This window comes from Acomys russatus, chromosome 12 (assembly GCF_903995435.1).
Source record: "Acomys russatus chromosome 12, mAcoRus1.1, whole genome shotgun sequence".
Lineage (NCBI taxonomy): Eukaryota > Metazoa > Chordata > Mammalia > Rodentia > Muridae > Acomys > Acomys russatus.
In genome coordinates this window covers 53,115,791-53,137,516 of record NC_067148.1, presented here as the reverse complement: position 1 = coordinate 53,137,516, position 21,726 = coordinate 53,115,791, and the positions used below count along the sequence as shown (strand labels likewise).

At 41.9% G+C, this 21,726-nt stretch overlaps 1 protein-coding gene across 1 annotated transcript in view; it reads right to left on the bottom strand.

The window, feature by feature from the left end:
* The window catches only part of Man2a1 (mannosidase alpha class 2A member 1), a 160,755-nt gene that overhangs the window by 113,414 nt on the left and 25,615 nt on the right, over nucleotides 1-21,726 (bottom strand). The window contains exons 4-5 of the mRNA XM_051154436.1: nucleotides 12,619-12,790; nucleotides 292-419 (exon numbers count right to left, since the gene is read on the bottom strand). Of these exons, the coding sequence (XP_051010393.1) occupies nucleotides 292-419; nucleotides 12,619-12,790 (300 nt within the window). The remainder of the gene's footprint in view (nucleotides 1-291; nucleotides 420-12,618; nucleotides 12,791-21,726) is intronic.

Sequence of the window (21,726 nt, the reverse complement as noted above, 5' to 3'; positions counted from 1 at the left end):
GGATTAAGCTAATAATAAGGTTTTGCCTCCTGTGATCAAGTCTTCACTAATGCATAATTAAAATAACAAACTTATAAACAAATGAAACAACTGCCAATGAATAAAATAAAAGGCATGATTGACGTCCATAAATGAAACTTACATGTCTATGTAATTGAGATCTAATAAATACAATTAATGAAGGATAAATTATTCAACAATTATTAGGAAAATTAGTTCAGATCCCCTTAGTATAGCTTCCCCAAACAGCCCAAATGAAGGGGGGGGTGGGCACACACAACAAATACGTACCTAGATTTTTTTCCAGCCATTGATGTCCTTCAATTAGCTGGTCAATTAAGGAAAAATAATGCGGAGTGGCTTCATCAGGCATTACCCAGCCGCCAGTCACAATCTCAAGCTGACCACTCTGTAGTAAACTAGGGGGAAAATAAATAGAGGTTCAGGTAACAACATTCAGAGAAGAAACTAAAGTACATAAACCCTTCAGATCAATCTTTATAAGTTGCCAATACTTACTGAGGGAGGGAGGAAATTCATTTTTAAGCAAGTAGCTGAGTTTCAACTCGAGGCCTCAGGGATGAAGCGCCCATAATAAAGACTCTTGGGTGACCCTTCTTCCCCTAGGACACTTTTCCCCCACAGGCATAATACAAAGTCACATTTTTTTTTTCTGAATCTCAGAGAGCACAGATCAATGTGCTCTTCCGAGGCAACATGTTTACTAGAGGCTATCATTTCAAAGGCGGTGCCTGTTTCAATGTACCAGTATCAAAAGGTGGTATTTACCTCTGTCCTTAGAACACAGTTAAGGAAATTAGGCATACTGGCCAGTAAACAGTAATTAACCACTGTGTTTCCGTTTTAGTAAAATGCGGGCAATAGGGCGTTTTTAATTGATGTGTTGAAAAGCTGTACCATTAATGTTACCCGTCTCTTGAGTGTTCCTTTGCAATCATATCATACAAGACAATGATTGCTAATTGTTAATTATTAACATCTCTTTCTCTGAGAAGGAAAGAAAATTATGAAGTATCAGAAATTTGAAAAGCATCTGAGAAAGTACACAAGTCAAAGACTGTATCTCCGATATCACAGACTGTCAGTTTGAGAGGTGTGGAAGTTTAGAGAGCCGGGATGTTTTTATAAGTATTCATTGAGACTTGACCAAAAAGAGCTGGAAGCTCTAAAATCTGCATTTATTTAAGAACACAGCTAAGCCCACAACTATGTACCCTCCCCTCTAGTGGGCACCAGGTGTTTACTTAACTGCTTTGCACTGACCCTTAGGGCTAACTTAGGAGCCTTGGACGCTCCTCTGGTGAAGTATCTGAGTTCTTGTCTGTGTGGAATGGTTACTCCAAAGACTGCGCCTCTTTCTTACTAAATGCTATCAAGCAATTTCATGCTGCTCCTCTTCATCAACCTGGATGGTTCCAGCTGCCTTGACGTCTCAACCCAAATATAACTTACCCAGACCACTGAGCCCCAAAGCAATCTAGCACTCCCCTCTACTTTTCACTGTGTGACAACATAACCTTTATCACAGAGCACAATTACCTGCTCATCCCTGTCTGCTCTCTGCCCTCCCTCTCACCCATCCACAGAATGCAAGCACCAGGTCAGGGATTAGCATGTGTCATTAAATGCCTGGCGCTGAGAAGCCTGCTTGAGAAACAGACCCATGACACTCATCGTTTAATATTAGTAATTAGCGAGTAGTTTAAATTAGGTCAGGCTCACATACAAAATAAATCAGTAAGGCTGAGGTCGCTTAGAACGGAGTTTCGATAATGTAGGCGGTGGTAGAAACTGCGGAAGAGGAGCAAAGAGGGTCCATAAAGACCTATCTGTGGGAAATCAGGGTATGACTGGAGCAAGAGGAAGCAGACACTGAGAGAAGCACAAAGATGACTTGTGTTCCCAGGTCCAGGTGTTTAACAATGACATTAACATTCACTGGGGTCAAGATGGAGAGGGCGCTCTGTGGTAACAAACATAATCCAGTCAGGAAGTGTTTCCAGGGGCGGGGGGATGGGCTGCAAGGCAAAGTAGGGTAGGAAGTGATTCCTGGAGAAAAATCAGTTTCACAGACTGAAAAGAGAGAAAATACGGATTGACAGGAAATCTTTAAAAAGAAATCAAAAGGAAAATCAAAGGTCAGATGGGAAGAGAGGAAACAGAATTGACAGGAAGTATTAAATAACTGTGAAAAACATCTAGAAAGGAGTCTAGAAGCCAAATTGGTCCTTATAGTTTGTAAAAAGCATTAAAGTCACTGTAACTGTGGCAGAAGAGGCACAAAAGTGGGTCAGACTCTAAAGCTGAGAAGTGGGTTGTTCAAACACTGGTGCTAACGAGGCATCAGAGAGACTGGAAAAAGGAAACCCAGATCATGGCATGGAAACCGAGGGACTTCCTGCAAAACAATATGCTTGCGCAGGCTTTTAAGAAAATCTGCAGCTGGGCCCGGTGGTCCTGCACACCTTTAATCCCAGCACTAAGGAGGCAGAGGCAGACGGATCTCTGTGAGTTCGAGGCCAGCATGGTCTACAAAGGAAGTTCCAGGGCAGCCAGGACCACACAGAGAAACCATTTCTCAAAAAACAGAAAGAGAGAGAGAAAGAAAGAAAGAAAGAAAGAAAGAAAGAAAGAAAGAAAGAGAGAGAGAGAGAGAGAGAGAGAGAGGGAGGGAGGGAGGGAGGGAGGGAGGGAGGGAGAAAGAAAGTGAGAAAGAAAGAAAGAAAAAGAAAACCTGCATAAGCAGGCCAAAACCAGAACAAGAGCATGGCAGAACAAGAGCAATTTTAGTTATCTTTGCATAGTTTGTCCAATCAGATAAGACAGAACACTGAGTGGGAAAACCCACTGTGAATCTTAAATGCGCAGCCACAGCCTAAGTGCTATGACAGAGACAGAGATAGCCAGGTTGGAGGGGTCACCCAGTCCATGGCTGCATCTGTTCCCTACTGTGGAACCCACTGAACCATCCACAAGAATATGGGAGGTAAGATTATAAAACCAAGTTTCTCATTGGCAGGAAGGTTTGGTTTGACATAGATACCTACTGAAGTAGACCAAATAACCCGCTGTGCAACCACTCACGCATTCACCACTGACAACAAGAACAACAAAAAAAAAAGCACAAACGAAACAGGATACGCGTCTACAAAAAGTCTCGCACTTAAAACTGTTTGCAGTCACATGGAAATTAGTAAGAGTGTATCGGTACTTTCTAGACCTGAAAATTAAAGGGAATAAATAATGGGAAATATTTGTATCTACAGAAATATTTATTTAAGTAAGTACTTCTATGTATTTAGTGTTCAACCGCATCGAATGAAGCATTTCTGTATAAAGCGGGAGAAATAGTGCACCAAACGATGCACACCCACCCTACACGGCCTGTTTCCTAGTCTCTGAAAGGCTCTCTGCTTTCTGGCAGATGTACACGCCATAATCTGAGCTAAAGCACGCGAGAGCTGCATGCAAACATGAGAAAGAGAGAAAACACACTGAGCAAACGCAGAAGCCTGGAAGCTAGCGCCTAACTTTCCAACCACCAAGGTTCACGCTTCATTTTTGACAACGGTTGCCTGGCAGAAGATGTTAGCCGTGGCTCCCAGCTTCTGCTCCAAGGCAGGGGGATTCGGTATAAAACGCTTAAAGAAATAACTGATCAAAAGTAAGCGGAGCTGCGCGTGTCTGTCACTGCTCATTGTGCCCAAGACACAGCTTTTACACTTAAGAACGTACTGCGGTGTCCAGGAAGCTGTAAGCCGTTTTTCAGTGACTGTCATGTCTTCCTCCTTGTAGGCGCATCAGACATTTGGAATTTGGTCACACACAGACGGATACACTCAAAGAGCTTTTCTCCCTGATGGGGAGATTGTTACAGACAACCCAGCAGCAAACAATGCATCATTTAGCAGGCTTCAAAGAATCACAAATTAATTTCACAAGAGAAAATGAGTTGAGTTTGTAATCACGCATGGAGGAAATATGAAATAATGTAAGATGACATACTGGGCTCCATTCTTAAATACAAAATTAGTTCAATGGAAAAGGGAAAGGGAAAAAAAAAAAAAGCTGTTCTCTCCCACAGAATCAATTCATGCCCTGAAGATATCTGTTAATCGGATCAGCTGATGCGCACTCCTTCTGTATGCAGTACCTAGTGGAAAAGCACACATAAGACTTGTCTTAAACCCCCATGAGAACAAGGCATCTTTACATTTTCTATTTCTGGAAGCCAGACTTCAAAGATTGAGTATATGAGAAGGAAAAAAAAAAAAGAGCAATTTCTCTAATTCCTTCCTCTTTTCTTTTTAGATTTGTTCCCTCCCTCAACAGGCCATCCATAGCTTACCAACCTCAACCACCTTCCCGCCTAACAGTGGTCTATCTGGCTCTCATGAACTCATACTAGCCATCGCAGCCTACACAAATGCCAACAAAACTATCAACCCTCACAAAATCTAAAACCCTCGTTCACAACATCCATAGCTGCGAATGCACGGTCACTGCCTTTCTCCTCCCGTAGGACATAAGCACCAGGAGGGCAGGGATTCCCTCTGCTGACGCTTTAACACTGAGGTGTCCCTCCTAGTAGAAAAAAAAAAAAAAATGTAAGCAATGGGTACCATTAACACAAGAGGAAAACAGCGAATAAGCGTCAGAGATTTCAAAAATAACTGATCTCTAAATAGGAAATGTCACCTCATTCAGAAAGAAAACACAAGCTGTATGGGAAGTGGCAACGCCGACTCTCACCTATCAGGTTACAGAGATCAGAAGGTTACACAACGTTCTGTGACGCAGCAGACGTGTGGAAACAGGTGTCCGTTCACACGCGCTACTGCAGGATCTATCCAACTGCAGGCTGCAATCCACCCAGAGTAACTCAGAAAAGTCAGAAAGTACCAACACTAAAGATAAAAGATATGCTCTGCATCAGCAAGGGACAGAGAATAAACTGCAGGGTCACCAGAGGGCAGGGATTAAGTTAGGTCCCTTTCATAAAAGACTCCAAGGCCAGGCTCTGTAGCACGCCTGTAATCCCAGCACTCGAGGACACAGAGGCAGGCAGATCTCTGCATTTAAGGCCAACCTGTTCTACAAAGTGAGTTCCAGGACAGCCAGCGCTACAAAAAGAAACCCTGTCTCAGACAACCAAAAAGAAGTGTATTTCATTAATTCGTCTTTTATTGCCAAGTAACATTCTATTTGGTTTTTGTTTGTTAGTTTCTTTTAGTTCATCGTCTTGTTGACAGACATTTGAACTATTTCCAGTCTGCTGTGAAAATGTATGCATAAGTCTTTTTGTAAATAGGATTTCATTTCTCTCAGGTCAATTTCTAGATCAGCCCCTCACACACAGCATATATGTTCATTTGGAAAACTCTGTGGAAGGCAACCTGTTTAAGTTCCAACAGCAAGCCGCTACAGAGTCCCAGATACAGTGCCCTCCCCACAGCCTTTGCTGCTATCCACCTACGTTAACAGCCTGGACGGGCACCTTCAATGGCCGCTGCACAGCCTGTGCCCGGGGCAACAGCCTAACTATTCTCTTCAGGTATTTGAGGTGCCAAGTTCTTCCCACTCCTTGGCCTTTAGCCACAGTTTTCACCTCGGAACCTAGAACTTCCTCACAGCCTCTTCTTCACTGGCTAGTTTTAGTCACCCTCAGATTTCATCCTGAATACAAAACATGCTTCCAAACTTCACTGAAAAGTTGTTCTGTTGGTGTTCCGTATTGTTTTACAACAGTGTGCTTAACTGTGCCCTTTCTGTTTGCTGAGGGCTTACCTTAGATCTTAGCAATGTCAATATTTATCAAGCAAAGGGCACAGTAAATAAGGGAAGGCTTATGAGATGTTGCAATATTTTACCTGAGTCATGGGAAAGATTAGGTATGAAATTACTCAAGGCAGAGATGGGCAGATCTCCATGAGTTCAAGGCCAACCTGGTTGCGAAGCAAGTTCCAGGGCAAGCAGGGCTGCAGAAAGACTCAGTCTCAAACAAACAAACCAAGCAATGAATGGGTCCCCCAAATAAAGAGCCATCACCTCACAGGTGAGAAGGAGACCAGGGAAGTGTTACTTCAGATGCCCGTGCAGTGCCTCTGAGCTCCGAGGAAACACGGCAGGCTCCTCACACAGTCTAAACTGCGACTGACTTTAATCTTCACAAGAAAGACACACTAACTTCACACTGCTTTGTAAATTTTACAGCAGCCGTTGGTTAAACACCATAAAACCCAACCTGTATAAATATATTATAAATGAGTCTATGCAAGTGCCTTAATGGGCCATTTTCCTGGGAAAACCCAAAGTGTGCATCAGTTATGTCTGCGTGAGTTGTGTCCAGCAGTTCAGCAAGTAGCAGCAAATGTAGATGAGCTCCTTTCACTTGAATACAAAACCGGAGAAGATGCAACAGGATGCTTGAAACAGTAGGTGTAAAAATACAAAGTGTACACTTAGCTGATGTGCAGCAGACATGAAATACCTATTTATCACCAAAAAGCAAACCAACCAACCAAACAAAAAAACCAACACAGTGAGGCTGCTGAAGACATGAGTCAGCACTCGGTATTCCAGGCTCCAGCCACTCAGTGGCTTTCCCCACTATAAGCTGGCCATGACAGCAGGAGCAGATGCTGCATAAAGGCCATCCCACTGTCTCAGAGCCCAGGGAGGAACCAAGCAGGTCAAAGGAAATGCAAAGGGGCAAGGGTTGCCAGACTCAAACACTAGTCAGCTGCTTCTTCCCATTTCAATGGATTGTAAGCAGTATGCACTATCTCACTACATACAGGCAAGAACACCCAAATGTAATGCCAGAAAGGTGAGCAAAACACGTGGACAGAATGTGCTGACAGTTTAAAGGGGGTTTCTTTTAAATCCTCAGAGAGGGCACTGCCACTATAATTGATTAAATTATCTTGAATTACAAAGAGCAACAGAAAGCTCAATGTTGTTTGCATGGATCTCTCCTTAGGTGACTTGATTTTCATTTTTAAAGGTTTATGAAGCCGAATGCTGCACCGCTGTGGGGGAAGAATGCCACAAGTCATTGCTGGCGGCATTCACAGGATGGCTCCCACTGTTTCTGTCCCGCATCAACTAGCGCTCTTTCAGAAACAAGGAGTGCTTCGGAGGGTTCCGTGGGGATCCACAGGCCTGCCCATGCAGCAGACAACTTGTACATTTAGGGTTAGGCATCTGTACCTCATCTTCATACAGAGGGGAAAAAACAAAAAACAAAAAAAAACAAATGTACAGACATTACAACAGGAGCCAAAAAATGCTATCAGCCACCTATTTAGTACTAGTAAGAGTTTTAAATAATGGGGGAAAAACTTAAGAATTATTAAGTTTGCTACAAAATGCACAGGTGTTGCCTATGCTTAGGAAACAAGCACTATGGATGCTCAGTTCTTGTAAGAAAGCAAATGCCATTGCTGTAGATCAGCAGTCCTCAACCTGTGAGTTAAGGCACCTTTGAGAGTCGAACTCTTTCACAGGAGTCAACTAAGACCGCGAGAAAACACAGATATTTATATGACAATTCATAACAATAGCAAAATTGTAGTTATGATAGGAACAAAAATAATTTTGTGGTCGGGAGTCACCACAACAGGAGGAACTATATTAAAGGCTGAGAACAAGTGCTTAAGACCTATAGTCAGATGCCAGGAGGAAAACAGGTGAGTATTTATAGCTAGAAGAGAATTTTAACAAACTTAAATAAAACCAAAACTCAATTTTCTGAGACGGCTTTTTTCTTTTCTTTTCTTTTCTTTTCTTTTCTTTTCTTTTTTTTTTTTTTTTTGGTCAAGCAAAATGGCGCCATTCCCCCAATCAAGCCCTCTACTTCCCGAAGCCAAAGAAGCAGCTTCCAAAGATTCTGCATAAGATGACAGAATGAGAGCTAGTTTCTAATCTGAATTTGACACCTCCCCTCAATTACTACCCTCTCTCTTAAATATTGAGTTGAATTATATGAAACAGGCATTTTTGCACATATCAAAAAAAAAAAAAAATAGTCAGATAGTAACGTTTTTCTATGGTCCTGTCTAGGTAAAGTGGACAAGAACAAAGAAAACATAAAGATACAAAACACACAGGGAAGCATTAAGGAGGGGCCATGCGCATGTCATCAAGTTGGCAACATTTCTCACAGAGTGGGAAAACGTAAAATAAATTCACCTCTGAGCCTACTGCTGACTACCTGGAAAGCCAGAGTCTTCTGCATGAATGAGGGTGCTGTCAGGCTCCGGTGCAGCCTCTCTTTCTCCAGCCAGGTACTGCAAGAAAGCTGAAAGGTGGGTACTAGCTAAAATCTTTTCTTGGGGAACCTTTCTCCCCATGTATCTGTATACAGGTGCAATCCACAATCCTCCACCTGGTTTCCTTGTGTTTCAAAAACAATTAGAAAGTAACCATTAGTGAAAGAAAATGGATTGTTTACAAATTGTCCAGAACTAGAGAGAGAAAGCCTCTACTTTCCCAGTAGCAACAGCGTTACAGTTCTATAGAAGAGACAAAACTGAAGGCCACTCCTGCTTTGATTTGTTTGTGTGAAAGCTCTCAGACCTCGGCAAAGTCTCTTCCTGGGAGGCTAGTTTCGTCTCAGCCCCAGGCTTCAGCCTTTTCTTCTACCAGCCAGGGAATTTTCATTCCCGACTATTTTAGGACCCCAGGTTCACTGCCTGCAGCACCTGACCCACCGAGTGTGGACTCCAAGCCTGCCCTCACTTCACCAAACACACAGGCAGCAAGCACAGTATCCTATAGTATCCAGGCTCTACCCGACTTACTACTGATGGTGTGCCCAGCCCACATCTCCTACACAGGTGACACACATATACAAAAGAATCAGGGGGACATTCCTGGGCACAAACAATCAAGGACAAAGGTAAAAGTTCAAGCTCAGTGATGGGCTGGAGGAAAATGAGGTCAGTCCGCAGGATCACGCCACAGAACAGGGATGGACAGACTTCGTCGGTTCGGTTCAATTCATGAAAAACTTACAATGCCTTCGTACAATTTAGTCCCTGAGGAACAGCAAGTGAAGGCAGCTGACTGCCCAGCTGCACTCAGTCCTGCAGGAGTGTACACACATGGGGACCAAGCGCTCTCTCAGCTCATCACCAGGCAAGTTGTACTCATGCATACCCTAATGGACAACTTTGCCTCATCTCAGAAAGCATGCCTGCCATAGTATCACAGTAGCTCAGCTCCATCCTCCTGACACCCATGCCCATAAGCACACTTCAGATCTGTTTTTTAAAAACTGACATTTTTTATAACATGTATGCAACTCTTTACCAATTGAACCTATATAGGGAGAGAGAGAGAGAGAGAGAGAGAGAGAGAAGAGAGGAGAGAGGAGAGAGGAGAGACAGACAGACAGACAGACCTTTATTGGATCTCTCTTTTTTTTTCCATGTTCTTCTTTAGTGTGTCACTAAGGAATCTGCTGAATGCTCAGCCACCTCACCCTTACCTATTTTCCTACAACCCTTGTGCTTGCATTGTGCAATTTTGCATAGCAGTGATTTTAGGAAGCGGTACATAACATGGTGGAAGAGCTGACTGTGCACAGGTAAAAACAGTGGTTATAAAACACTGACCCATCAAAATGCTTTTTAAAACAACTCTCTCTTCAGGTCCCAGTACAAGGTTCAACACTGGTCTCAGGAGAATGAAACTTGTGGCATTCATACTCTCAGACCACTAGACATTCAAACTAACTATAAATAAATAAAACTGGGAAAATAGCTCATACAAGCTGCAAAGTATCCTCCAGCATGCTCAAGTCAGAAAAAAATAAAAACAAAGACAAAAAAACAACAGTTCAGTACAGCTGCCGAGTACTCCAAGAAAATGAAAGAAACCAAGCAAACAAACAAACTAGCTGTTAGGGATTAAAAATAAATAGAGAGACATAACAAACTGATATGAAGAGATTTATTTGGGGAAAGGGAAAAGGAGAGGTGTTGGGGCCATGAGGATAGGGAGAGAAAGAGACAGAGAGGGAGATGGAAAGGGGGTACCTTTCGAGAAAGTGCAAGAGTAAGAGAGACAAAGTAAGAGACAGGGAAGGTGGCAGGTCGGTCCCTTTTATATCCTGGGCCCCTGGTACACACCTGGTGGCAGGCTGTGATGATGTCAGAAGTTGCTAAGCAACCTAGGGGACAGGCCACTTATATGTCAACATTCCTCCCTTTTCCTATAGAGAAAGTACAAGAGTAAGAGAGGCAAAGTAAGAGAGTGACCAGTGGTGTGGAGGGTTTGTCCTTTTTATATCCTGGGCCCCTAGTACACACCTGGTGGCAGGCTGTGATGATGTCAGAGGTTGCTAAGCAACCTAGAGGCAGGTATGCTAATACTGGTCAGTTAAAATAGTGCTAAAAGGAAAGCAGGCAGATGTGTACTGACTATTAGAATAATTGAACTGTCCATTTAGCAGCAGTACACACGAGGAGAAGGAATTAATTAGGAAAGATTTAGAGCAGAAAAGAAAAAGGATAAAACCCAGCAAAGTATAAATTTATTCTGGGTGTTATAGGAGCCAGCAAAACCCAGCAAAAATAATGAAAAGTTTTATGTAGTCTAATTTTTAAAGTGAAGAAAAAAATTATGTAAATCATTTTGAAAACAAAACAACTACAAATGGTAAAAAAAAAAAGCCATCAAATTTAAGCAATTTCAATAAATTTTCTGTTACTTTTTAGAAAATATATATCAGAGCAAGATGCAAACAATCAAATATCCCCTTAAATCTTAGTTCTTAGCACTTATGAGTTAGCGATAAAGCAAACACCAGTTCTACTTTACAGGAATGCAAAGTTTTAAAGGTACCAAAGGGGAGGTAGATCTATGGACTCCGAAGCTGTTTTGTGTTCTCTCTCCTCTCTCTCTCTCTCTCTCTTTCTGTCTCTCTCTTCTCTCTCTCTCTCTCTCTCTCTCTCTCTCTCTCTTCTCTCTCTCTCTCTCTCTCTCTCTCTCTCTCTCTCTCTCTCTCTCTCTCTCTATGTTTGCATATATCTCTGTCTCTCTATCTCTGTTCTCCCCCTTCCCTCCCTCTGTGTGTGTGAGAGAGGGAGAGAGAACATCACATTAATCTAAAGCAGTGCTAATACTTCAGCTTAAGAAAGTCAAGATACAGCATATATCTCTTTGGAATTGCAGAGTCTCTTGTGTTAACCGGATGCTGTCAACCCTGGTTGCTATGGCAGCCAACACTTGTCTGTGGAGGAAGAGCAGCTTCTCCTATGGCCATGGCAGTTTGTTCCTCAGTTTATTCTCAAAGCTTATATCTCTCTCCTAGCTAACTATGAAAGACTATTACCAGTGGGGGAAAAAAATAATCTCTAGTGAATACGATAGTCATCAATTATCTTTAAATGTTCGTGTCAATCTATTAAAATCTAAAGATACTTTTTGATGAGGTAGGAAAAAAATTAAAATGAATTCTAAAACCCTAAACGGTTACTCATTAAAAGGCTTTTCAATACAGAAAGCTGAGATTTATACTGTCAGTTATTGAAGCATTATAAAATTCCAGTAATTTTAGATAATAAACACAATCAAAATCCATGGAACAGATCCAAAAGAGCAAGTCGGCGAATTTTAGTACACTAAAGATGACGCTTCCATCAGTAGAAAAGGATGGACATAGGAAAACACAGAGATGCAGCCGTGTGCAAAGGGCTCAGCAGGTGCCGGCCAGGCCAGGGCGGACCACAGCGACCCTCAGGGAACCAGTGTCCTGGACCACAAAGCTACTTCATACAACAGTGGAGAGGGTTATCTGCCATGACTATGACAGGCAGTGCTCAGAACCGTGATTCCTGGGTCAGGAGCAGCCTGGGGTCAATACATGAACATCCCTTGACAATGCCGATCTCGCACTCAGCTCAGAGAAGCCTCCCCGAATACCAACTTCTCAGTCATTAAGCGGGGATTTTAAAAACTCAGGATGAAAAAAAAAAAGTTAAGAGGATAAAAAAAAAAAAGAATCGTTTGCTTTAACCGCGCATTGAGAAAGACCTAACTCTGGCAACAAAAAGCAACAGCAAAAGAAAAAGGATTAACAATTTGACTATATAAAAAAATTGGTCTGTATGTCATGAACTAAGAAGAAAATAAAAATCTTCAGGAGACGATACATTCCTACAAATTAGTTAAAAAAAAAAAAAAAAAATCCAGAAATAATGAATCATGCTACAAGACAAAACCAAAACCCAACTACCTTTGTTTATATAAGAAAATACTCAAAATTATTGGCAAAACAATAAAAATTAGTTTTCAGTCATGTTGGTCATGGTTTTCAAAAATTCCATGGCTGGAAAGAAGCAGAGACACTGGACATTTATATTTAGAAAAGCAGGCGATGACCCTTCTGAAAAGCCCTTAAAATAACTCCTCTGACCCAGGGAGCCCATTTCTAGGACAGAGGAAGAGCAGGGGGATCTCAACAGGAAGGCTTCGCTTCCCTCTCTGGGGAGGAACGAAAAACCAATGCAATGCGCGATGTGAGGAATCCACATCTGTTACGATCTTTAATGTTACTAAATTAAAAAAAAAAAAAGTTTTGAAACAAACCTTTTAACAGCTTCCTTCTTCGGAATATCTATAATATCCCACCATTTTGCAAGGTAAGAGATCTCAGACCACATAAACTTCCTGCTTGCGTCTTCTTTCAGCTTTAGGACCATGTTATTAAAAATATACTGGGTCTTGTCTCTAAAGTAGTCATTGAAAGTCTTCAACCAACCTAAATCAAGACACAAATACACCACAAAGTCCGAATGATACGGCTGCTTCCAACTTAGTCACATTCCAACGAATTACTACTGGATACCCTTAGCTCTTTCGTTCAAATAAAAAGCACATTTAAAAAGCTTTCAGTTGTGTTCAATTAATGAAATTCTCTTATTCAGTTGACAGGGAAGTAAAAATCTACTGTCACTGAAATGAAGAACTCTTCAGACATCAAACAAAAATGAAAACAATTAACTAAGGCTAAAAAATAACCAGTTATTTATATTTAACAGTTAATTCAATTACTTATCTCTACGTAAGGATTTTTTGATATTTAAATAGTACTAACAAGTACTATTCTTATAGTTTGGGATTAAAGTTGTACCCTCTAGCCATACGCCTGAAATCCCCACCCACCCACCCAGTTAACACTACAACAAAGCTCGCAGCAAACCAAGGGTGGTTGCAGGCGCTGCAGTGAGCACTGAGCACAGCATCCTGTCAAAGACAGGCATTTGCTCCCAGAGGCCGCCATGCAGGCTCTATGAGCACCAAGGAACACTAACCAAATGACAAATGTGAACGGGCTAATGTTGCCCACCCCCAAAATCATTTATCCTACTATTTCCCAAGGACCTTGGAAATTACTCACCCCCGAATCATTAACATTTGGGGGTGTACAAAACGCTCTTAACAGGACTCACGAGTCTAAGGGCAGGCCTACCAGATAGATGACTAGACCAGCAAAGGCTACAATGCACACAGCCACCAGCTGCACAGACTGGTGACAGACAAAGTGGACCTCATAGGGCATAATTTATTCTCACGTCTTAAAGGGAGAAGAGTTGCTACTTCCAGACTGAACTGCTGTTCAACTGCTACCAAAAGTCACATATTCAAGAGAACTGAAGGAGAACGTGCCCAAAGGGCACTTGTTTGCCTATGGTAACCTAGCTGTATCTGCTAGTGACAAGGAAAAATAAAAATAAAAATAAAAAAAAAAGGAAAAGGAAAGCCTTGCTACGAAAGTATGTATAATACATCTATTCGGCTATGTATTCTGAAACACGCGCATTGGGAAAGGGTACTGCAGTGTGACACTAGGAGCCCAAACAGGAATTCAACGTCAAATTTTCTTTCTAAGATTTTCTCAATCTAGTGCACATTTGAGCTGGCTTGTCACCAAAGGATGCTTTCTGGATGGTTTGGTTTTTTCCGAGATCTCTCGTGCAGGCGTGGTGTGCAAAGTATCCCACCTTGTTCCGGGGCACTAACCCCGAGCCCGGCATCAGGCATGGCCAGGACCTATGTCTAGATTCCCAGAGAGAAGCAAAGAAAGTGCTATCGTCCCCGAAAATGGGGATGCCCATCCCAATAGGCTTGAGCTTGAAGATGTGAGCATACAGGAGGTAACAGGAAACCCGAAAAATAATAGAATGGCTGGTGCTCTATTTTATATTAACAACCCTGGCACTGGCCTTTCCCTTCTGTACGCTCCAGTGAGGGAAAGGCAAACTCTTTAAAGGCATTTCTTTGTCAGGCATTGAAACCCTGGCTCCTCCTGCCTCAGAGTGTGACTGTTTAAAATAAAGTCTTAAAAGAGCAAATTAGGGTAAAACAGGTAATGAACGGGGAATCTTAATCTTATGCAATATTAGGACCCATTCACAATACAGGAACACATAGGATACATGCACAAACGTGCCAGGGCAGATGAGACTAAAGGTCATTAAAAGCCAAAAGCCAAGGGGAGAGAGAAAACCAAAACAAAACAAAACAAAGCAAAACAACAACAAAACAAAACAAAACCACCCACGCTGACTCCTTGACTTGTAGGGTGTAGACTGTGAGAAAATAACCTTGAGCTGCGCTTTGTTCGAGAGGCTGGAGACTACTGCGGCCTGAGAACTAATTAGGTTACTACTTTTCAAAAACTAAAGATTACAACATTGATTCAGCAGTCGTGTGGTGTTCGACTTCATAGCCTGTATCTACCTACACAGTGCAAGATTAAGCTGAATTCGGAGATGCAGAAGCAATCATACCTCAGTATTATGAGCTCAGATGTGTGGAGCAAGGACCACAGGAACTAACTCCCTGAAGGGTTCAATTAGAATTATCATCTTTAAATTATGACATATATACCTCTTGCCAGCATTTTAGCAAAGGTCAGTGCTAACTCCTAATTACTTGCCTATGGACAAAATTAAGGAACTCTGGGCAGCATAAAGCCTCCAAAATAAAAATAAGAACCTCCCATAACCTAGCATAAAAGGCAAAGTTAGAAGGACTATTTTTCACCAATCAAAGACCTTTGTAGAAGTATAATAACTGTGTATTTCCCACAGCTGAAACTGCATTTCAAACCAGTTTATTATCACCAGAGTTTCCACAGAGGGATTACAGTGAATGTGTCATCCATCCCGCCTTCAACACTTCATCTGCCCTTTAACAATCAGGCAGAAAATATGTCAAAGATGTTTATGTGAGGCAAAATACAAGTTCAGAGATGTCAACGAAAAAGCCTGCCGTGAAACTCTTCTATACTTGATACAAATACTGCTTCAGTATTCATTAATTAATTAATTAATGAATAAAGAACTAAGAGGTCCTTGCAGCTTTCAATATTGAGTAATATAACAGTAAATTAGCTTTTATTGCTCTTATACAATAGACTAATCAAGTATTCCCTTTTACCCTGAATTAGTTCTTTCTTCCTCTAAATTACTGTAAAAAAAAAAATTGCATATTAACGTGAGACCAATCAGAAAGATAATACTTTATGCAAAGCTGCATGGAAGGAATTTTTGTGATATAAAATTATATTCCTACCTCCAGTTTTAATAATCTGAAAGCACTGAGTTGCAAGTTGATTTACTTAAATGGTCAATTCACAGCTCTTCTCTCTCCCTTGAATACACTCAGAAACTGAACGGCGACTAGGACCACATTAAGAACACCTTTCAGTTTACCCCTTTTCGCTCTAGCAGCGCAATCACCCATACAAGAACTAACAGCTATTTTAAGTAGGTTAGGAAGCTAAAATGAGTGAATAATTACAAGTTCTATGACGAACATATGAATCCCAATTCAATGTCACTGTTTTTTCAGTTCTAAAATTAAAAAAAAAAAAAAAAAAAATCTAATGACATGGAAAACCTAGTTGTTCGTTTTCTATGTGCATTTAAGCAACCTAGTATTTATTCACCGGCAGATCATGCTTTGTATTTTTGTATTTTGCATTCTGGATCAGAGCTGAAAGTCTAGAAATCGAATCGTCTTAAGGGACACTTCCTTTCCTACAGAGTTCCACCCCCAGAACCTGGGCAAAGGCCCGTGGCCAGAGAACAGGCCTCCAGAACCATTTCCTCATTGTCCCCTGACCACATCCGTTTCTACGAAAAGTACCCAGGGCAAAGAACTTGCCCATTCAGGGTGTGCTCTGCCCATAAATTCCCACAGCCTAGGAATCAGAGTCCAACAGCCCAATCTGACTTTAACAACCTGCTGGGTCCCTCCTTCTAAGTCCTTTCTCACCAGGGCACTCAGCCCTGCAGTAGGACCTGCCAACTGAGAGTACCCAAGAGACTCCCACCCAACAGTGTGTAAAGAACACCTCTTCCCAAATATGCCGTGCCATTTCTGTGGGAGACTGAGCCGGAGACTCCTAAGCCCACATGCGCTCTGTGGCATCACTGGGCTACCTCTGGCTGCAGGTGAGAGAAAGGCCCTCCTTGCCTCATCTCCTCCGCTCATCTCTTCACAATCAGCTTCTTTGATTTATGACTTTTAAATATCTAGAAACAAAGACTGTGGACCTTTGTGTATTTGGGCCCTAGTTGGTAAAAAAAAAAAAAAAAAAAAAAAAAAATCCAAAAGCCGGGCTGGGCGTACACCACAGCTAAAACTTCAAAACACCCGGCTCTCATGAATCTAAGGGTTGGATGAGTATGTGCATGACAGATGAATGAAATGTAAAGCCAAAAGACCGAAACTGAAACACACGGATTACATATGAAAATTTATTCCACCACAGTGAAACTACTTACCATAGTAAGGCACAGCTTACTACAGGCAATGTTCTGCTACCCTATATTTTCAAAGTCTCTAGTAGGCCAGGCAAAGTGGTGCACACCTTTTAATCCCAGCACTCGGGAGGCAGAGGCAGGAGGATCTCTGTGAGGTTAAGGCCAGCCTGGTCTAGAGTGAGTTCCGGGACAGCCAGGACTACAATAGAGAGACCCTGTCTCTAGGGGGGAAAAAGTCTCTAGTATGCACATTCATTCCAAAAAGGAAGCTCTCTCAAAAGCATTGTTGCACCGTGAGGGTCACAGCTTCTATAATCATGTTTTAAAAAATAATACTAACTCCACTCAAAAGTTAAGTAAGCGCTAACTTTTAGGAATTCATGAAAAGATGTTGAGCTGAAAGTAATGATATTCGCATAAATGGGAAACATATAAAACCTGCGGCTTAAACTTGCCATGGTTCCCATTGCACTGTTACAGAATCGTCAATTCGAAAATAAGTACAAAGAAGGCTCACAGTTTACCAGGAAGCTTCTCTACCTGACTAATAAAGTTTTCCCTATCAACAGATGCTCAGCAGGCTGTTCCCAGCACTTGCTAATCCTCCAGTATCAAAGGACAGCATCCCACCTGGTACCCAAGGGACGGCATATCATCTCAATTGTTATTACCATTATTTGATTATGCTGCTGATTAATTTTAATTCCAATGTTTCGATTGTGAGTTAGGCTCCTTTGTCCCCCTAATAAACTAGAAGAGCTTTAATTAACATTGCAGTTTACTCATCCAAACGCATATCGAGTATCGCATGAGGGCTAAGTAAGTAATAAGGCAAAGCTAAATGAAAACAGATCCTATAGAGAATACCAGAAGAAAATGCTGTGGGAACAGAGAAATAGCGGAGTCGTAGCAGGATAACGGAGGAATCTTAGAACACGCATCATTGGACAGAGGCGGGGGGTACACGGAGAAACAGTAAGCCACAGGCCGGACAGGGCACAGCTGCCACGTAGGTACAGTTGCACAGCAGCATACATGACTAGAATATGGTAAGCAGTTTAATAAAGCTAGAAGTGGGGCACTAAAAATCTCCTACACATTGTCTAGAACACAGGAGGGAGGAAGCTAAGGTTTTCTAGCATGGCGGGCAAGTGTCTACACTAAGAACTACAGTAGGCGCAGACTACAAGCACGGGAAGTAAGACGCTACAGTTCTGGCTAAAATGGTCACGAAGTGGAGCGGAAAGGGGCGGAAGGGAGTAAGAGCAAAGCAAAGAGAACTCTGTGGCTGACTAAAAGTTTTCAGGATATGAAGAGTGCAAAAAAAGCGAGGCCGAGGCTCCGCGAAGGACTCTGCAAACCTACAAACCCGCTGACTCCTCTAAACTTCTGAACGCTTTGAACTCGGGTTTCCAAAAGCAGATAGCCTTTCGTTCTAGGCGGCTCTGCGTCATCTAAGAGCCTTCTAAACATATCAGCTTCGCTCCCGTACCAGCGTTTGGGATATGGCACCTTTTAATGCGTCGGAGAAGCCCGCACTGGAAATTTCACCCCCACACTGATCTGCATCATCCCTTATAATAGCTGAGGGTGGGCTCCTCCTGCGGCTGTGCAATGCCCAGCTGGGCTCCTAAGAGGCAGAAAGAGACCTTGATACTAAAAGCTATGAGATCAGGCTCCCATCTCTGTTAAACTTATTCCTCTCCTCTGCTAAGGCACTATCTGATCATCTACCACCACCACCCCACAGGGAAGTCCTTCTCAGGGTAGTTGCTTAAAACTATGAGCGGAGGGGATTTATATGAAATATAGTGATGGTTTACTCTTACGGTACACCACTGGGTTATTGAGAGTTAGGGTCACATAAGCTGTGCAAAAGTATCACTGTTTCCAGAAGTCACTTTAAGAGCTGGAAAACACTGCTTCTAAACCACTTCGAATCATAAAAGAAAATGCAGCAACAAGGAGGGGCCACCCGCCACTCATGTATTTAAAGACAGAGACATCCATTTCAACCTGAATAAATCAGAAGGGAAAAAACAGAAAATAGCATGGCGATACGTGCACATCTGCACGACATTTAAAAAGTTATTTTGTGTTTAGTAATACTAGCATGGATGAAGTTAGCTATGACAGCACTGAACTTCCCCATAGGCGCTTTACCTGTGGCTTCAGTACTGTTACCCGCGAGGAGCAGTTTTATATCAAAGAACAAATCTCAAGGTGTGGTTCAGAAGCCAGGGTGGTGTGCCAAGTCCACTCTGCCACACACAGATCTTTTATCCTCTCTCCTGCCTTTCTGCCTATGGAACCAGGGTAATGCTATAGATTTGCCATAGTGCAGCTGAGAGGAGCAATGGTTAGAGTAAACCTAAAATGCCCAGGATGGTGGGCCAGGCCTGGACGTCGAGCTTAAGTGTCAGCACTGCCTTTCATCACTAGGGCCCTCGTGAGCTCGCACACATCCAGCTGAGGAAAACAGATGGCGGCTGAAAGGAGAGGAGTCAGAAGATGCATGAAGGTCACTCTCATCTCTCAAGAGCACCTGACACCGTGTTCCTCAGGAGTGACGGCCATGGACAGCCCAAGCTACCCAGCCTTTCCTCCTCTAAAAAAGGAGCCTCGGTCCGTGCAGTTTTGGATATCTCTCAAAAACAGAATCCCACAAAGTTCTGCAGTAGATAGTTCTCAAATGCTATCCTTCAGCTAAAATTCAAGACGCCAAGTTAAATCTGAATTTCAAATAAACACCATTTTAAATCATGTAAATATGAGTAATTTAACATTTGAAATGCACACACTAAAAAAGAAAACAAACAAACAAACAAACAAACCTATCCATTGTTTATTAGAAATTCAGGTTTGACTGGGTGTCACTAATTTTTATTTACTAGCTGTATTAACAATCCAGATAAACATGCTACGGTGATGAGTGTCTGTAAAATAAGACACGGAGCGTATTGGATTAAATAATCTTAAGAAACAGGACAGCTGACAGGAAGAGCATGGATCTCAGAGGTAGACAAGGCCAAGCTTTGATGCCCCAGTCTCTGAGAGATTATCACTGACTGGCCTCACAAATCATGGCACCATCGACGGTGGCTTCATTTGCCACTTCCCCCTTCGTTGGTGCAGGATGGACCAAGCACCCTGCCTCTCAATACTTCTTCATGCTAATGGGCCGAGGGAAGTGACCTTTCCCATGGTGGCTGTCAAAGCCAAAGAACACCATCCACCCTGCACTGCCTCACAGAGTCCGGCTTCCTCCTCACGCTGACACGGAAGTCCCCGTGCCAGGCACTCACTGGGGCCCTTCCACGCTTTGATCTACACAGACACTCAGCAACTACAGCTGGCCAAACACTTAAACTCCAACAGCGTAACATCTGACCAAAACTGTTTCAAAACTCACACTGTGATTTCATGTTTTAATTCTTTTTGAACTTCAGACAACAGATGTATAAACAAATCTGTTTCTAATTATTATGTAACACTAAATACAAAAAATATTTTTTCTTTGTTTTAAAAATGGGCAAAAATCCCATCACTTATTAAGTCAATAATTTTTTTCTAAAGAGCTCTAAATGCACAAAAGAAAATTATTTTCCAGTATAAGTTGAGGGACTAGTTCTCCCTGCTGTTTTAGAGCCATACCACAAGGGACGTTCATTTTACCAACTGCCTCACTGACAAGATGCTGCCCAACCTTCAATTCAGGACATCTTACCTTTTCTCTACACACTGCGATATCTTTGAAGGAAAATTAACTAAATATTTCGGCAGTTTAACTAGTGCGGAGTGAAGAATTAAGATTATAAATACAAAGGTGCTGTAATTGTGCTCTAATCAGCTCATTAAACCTAACACGAACATGTATCAATCAACTCATAGTTAATTTCATGGTCTATGATTCAAAATTTTTCAAACCCATAACAGCACAAAGGTATCGGCATTTACCTAACAATTCCTTCCCTATTTTGTTTTGATTAGTGTAAACTATTTGAATATTGCACAGCATGTCCTTGTGGCCTGGAAGAAGCCTAATTAGGAAATTTATTAAGATACTGGCTTTTTTTTTTCAAATTTACGTTGTCTTACCTACTAATACTAACTCAGCCCAAAAAGGAAACAATCTACGTGTGTGTGTGTGTGTGTGTGTGTGTGTGTGTATCCATGCATACATAAACATCATAAATTCTTTGTTAGGGCACAAACACAGGATTTGTTTAGAAATCTATTTCAAATATTTCTATTCCCAACAGACAAAAATCCACAGATGAAACAAACTACTGAGCCAAAGCTTGTTTTAAATTGTTGCTGCAGAAAATGCAAACAACTCTCTATAAATCTCATTTAGAAAGTAAATTGCCTAATTGCACATTCATTTGGGAGTATTCTACGAAGATTTCCCATTACAGTCATATTTTGACTTAGAATACACACCACATACTTTTCTGTTTTCTCCCTATTAAGACAGTGATTTTTCATGATCTGAATGTTTCCATTTTTCACATGATAATGTGGGTTATCAATATTCTATTTTTGTTAGGGAATAGTGAAAATTACTCAAGATGTCAATGGGTCCTTCTCTGTGCCATTTTGCTCCATGGCAGAAACTGCTTTAGGTTTAAGGGGCCAGTTCCTGACCACTATTTTTAACTCAAGTGGAGAAGAGCCTAAGGGTAAGGGTCATTAACATCTTCTACTAAGACAAAAGATCCCACTGTGGTTGCTAGGATACCAACAGACAGATTCATTTATTGCAGTCAGAAATAGTTATTAAGGATGTCCTCTCACAAAACAATATACTACAGGAGGAACCCTAGGATGAACAAACAGGAATGTAAGGAATGCCTGCCCTCAATGAGTGCAATGCTGCTGCCACGCTAAAAAGTGCCAAGTACACGTTAAATAAAGTGCT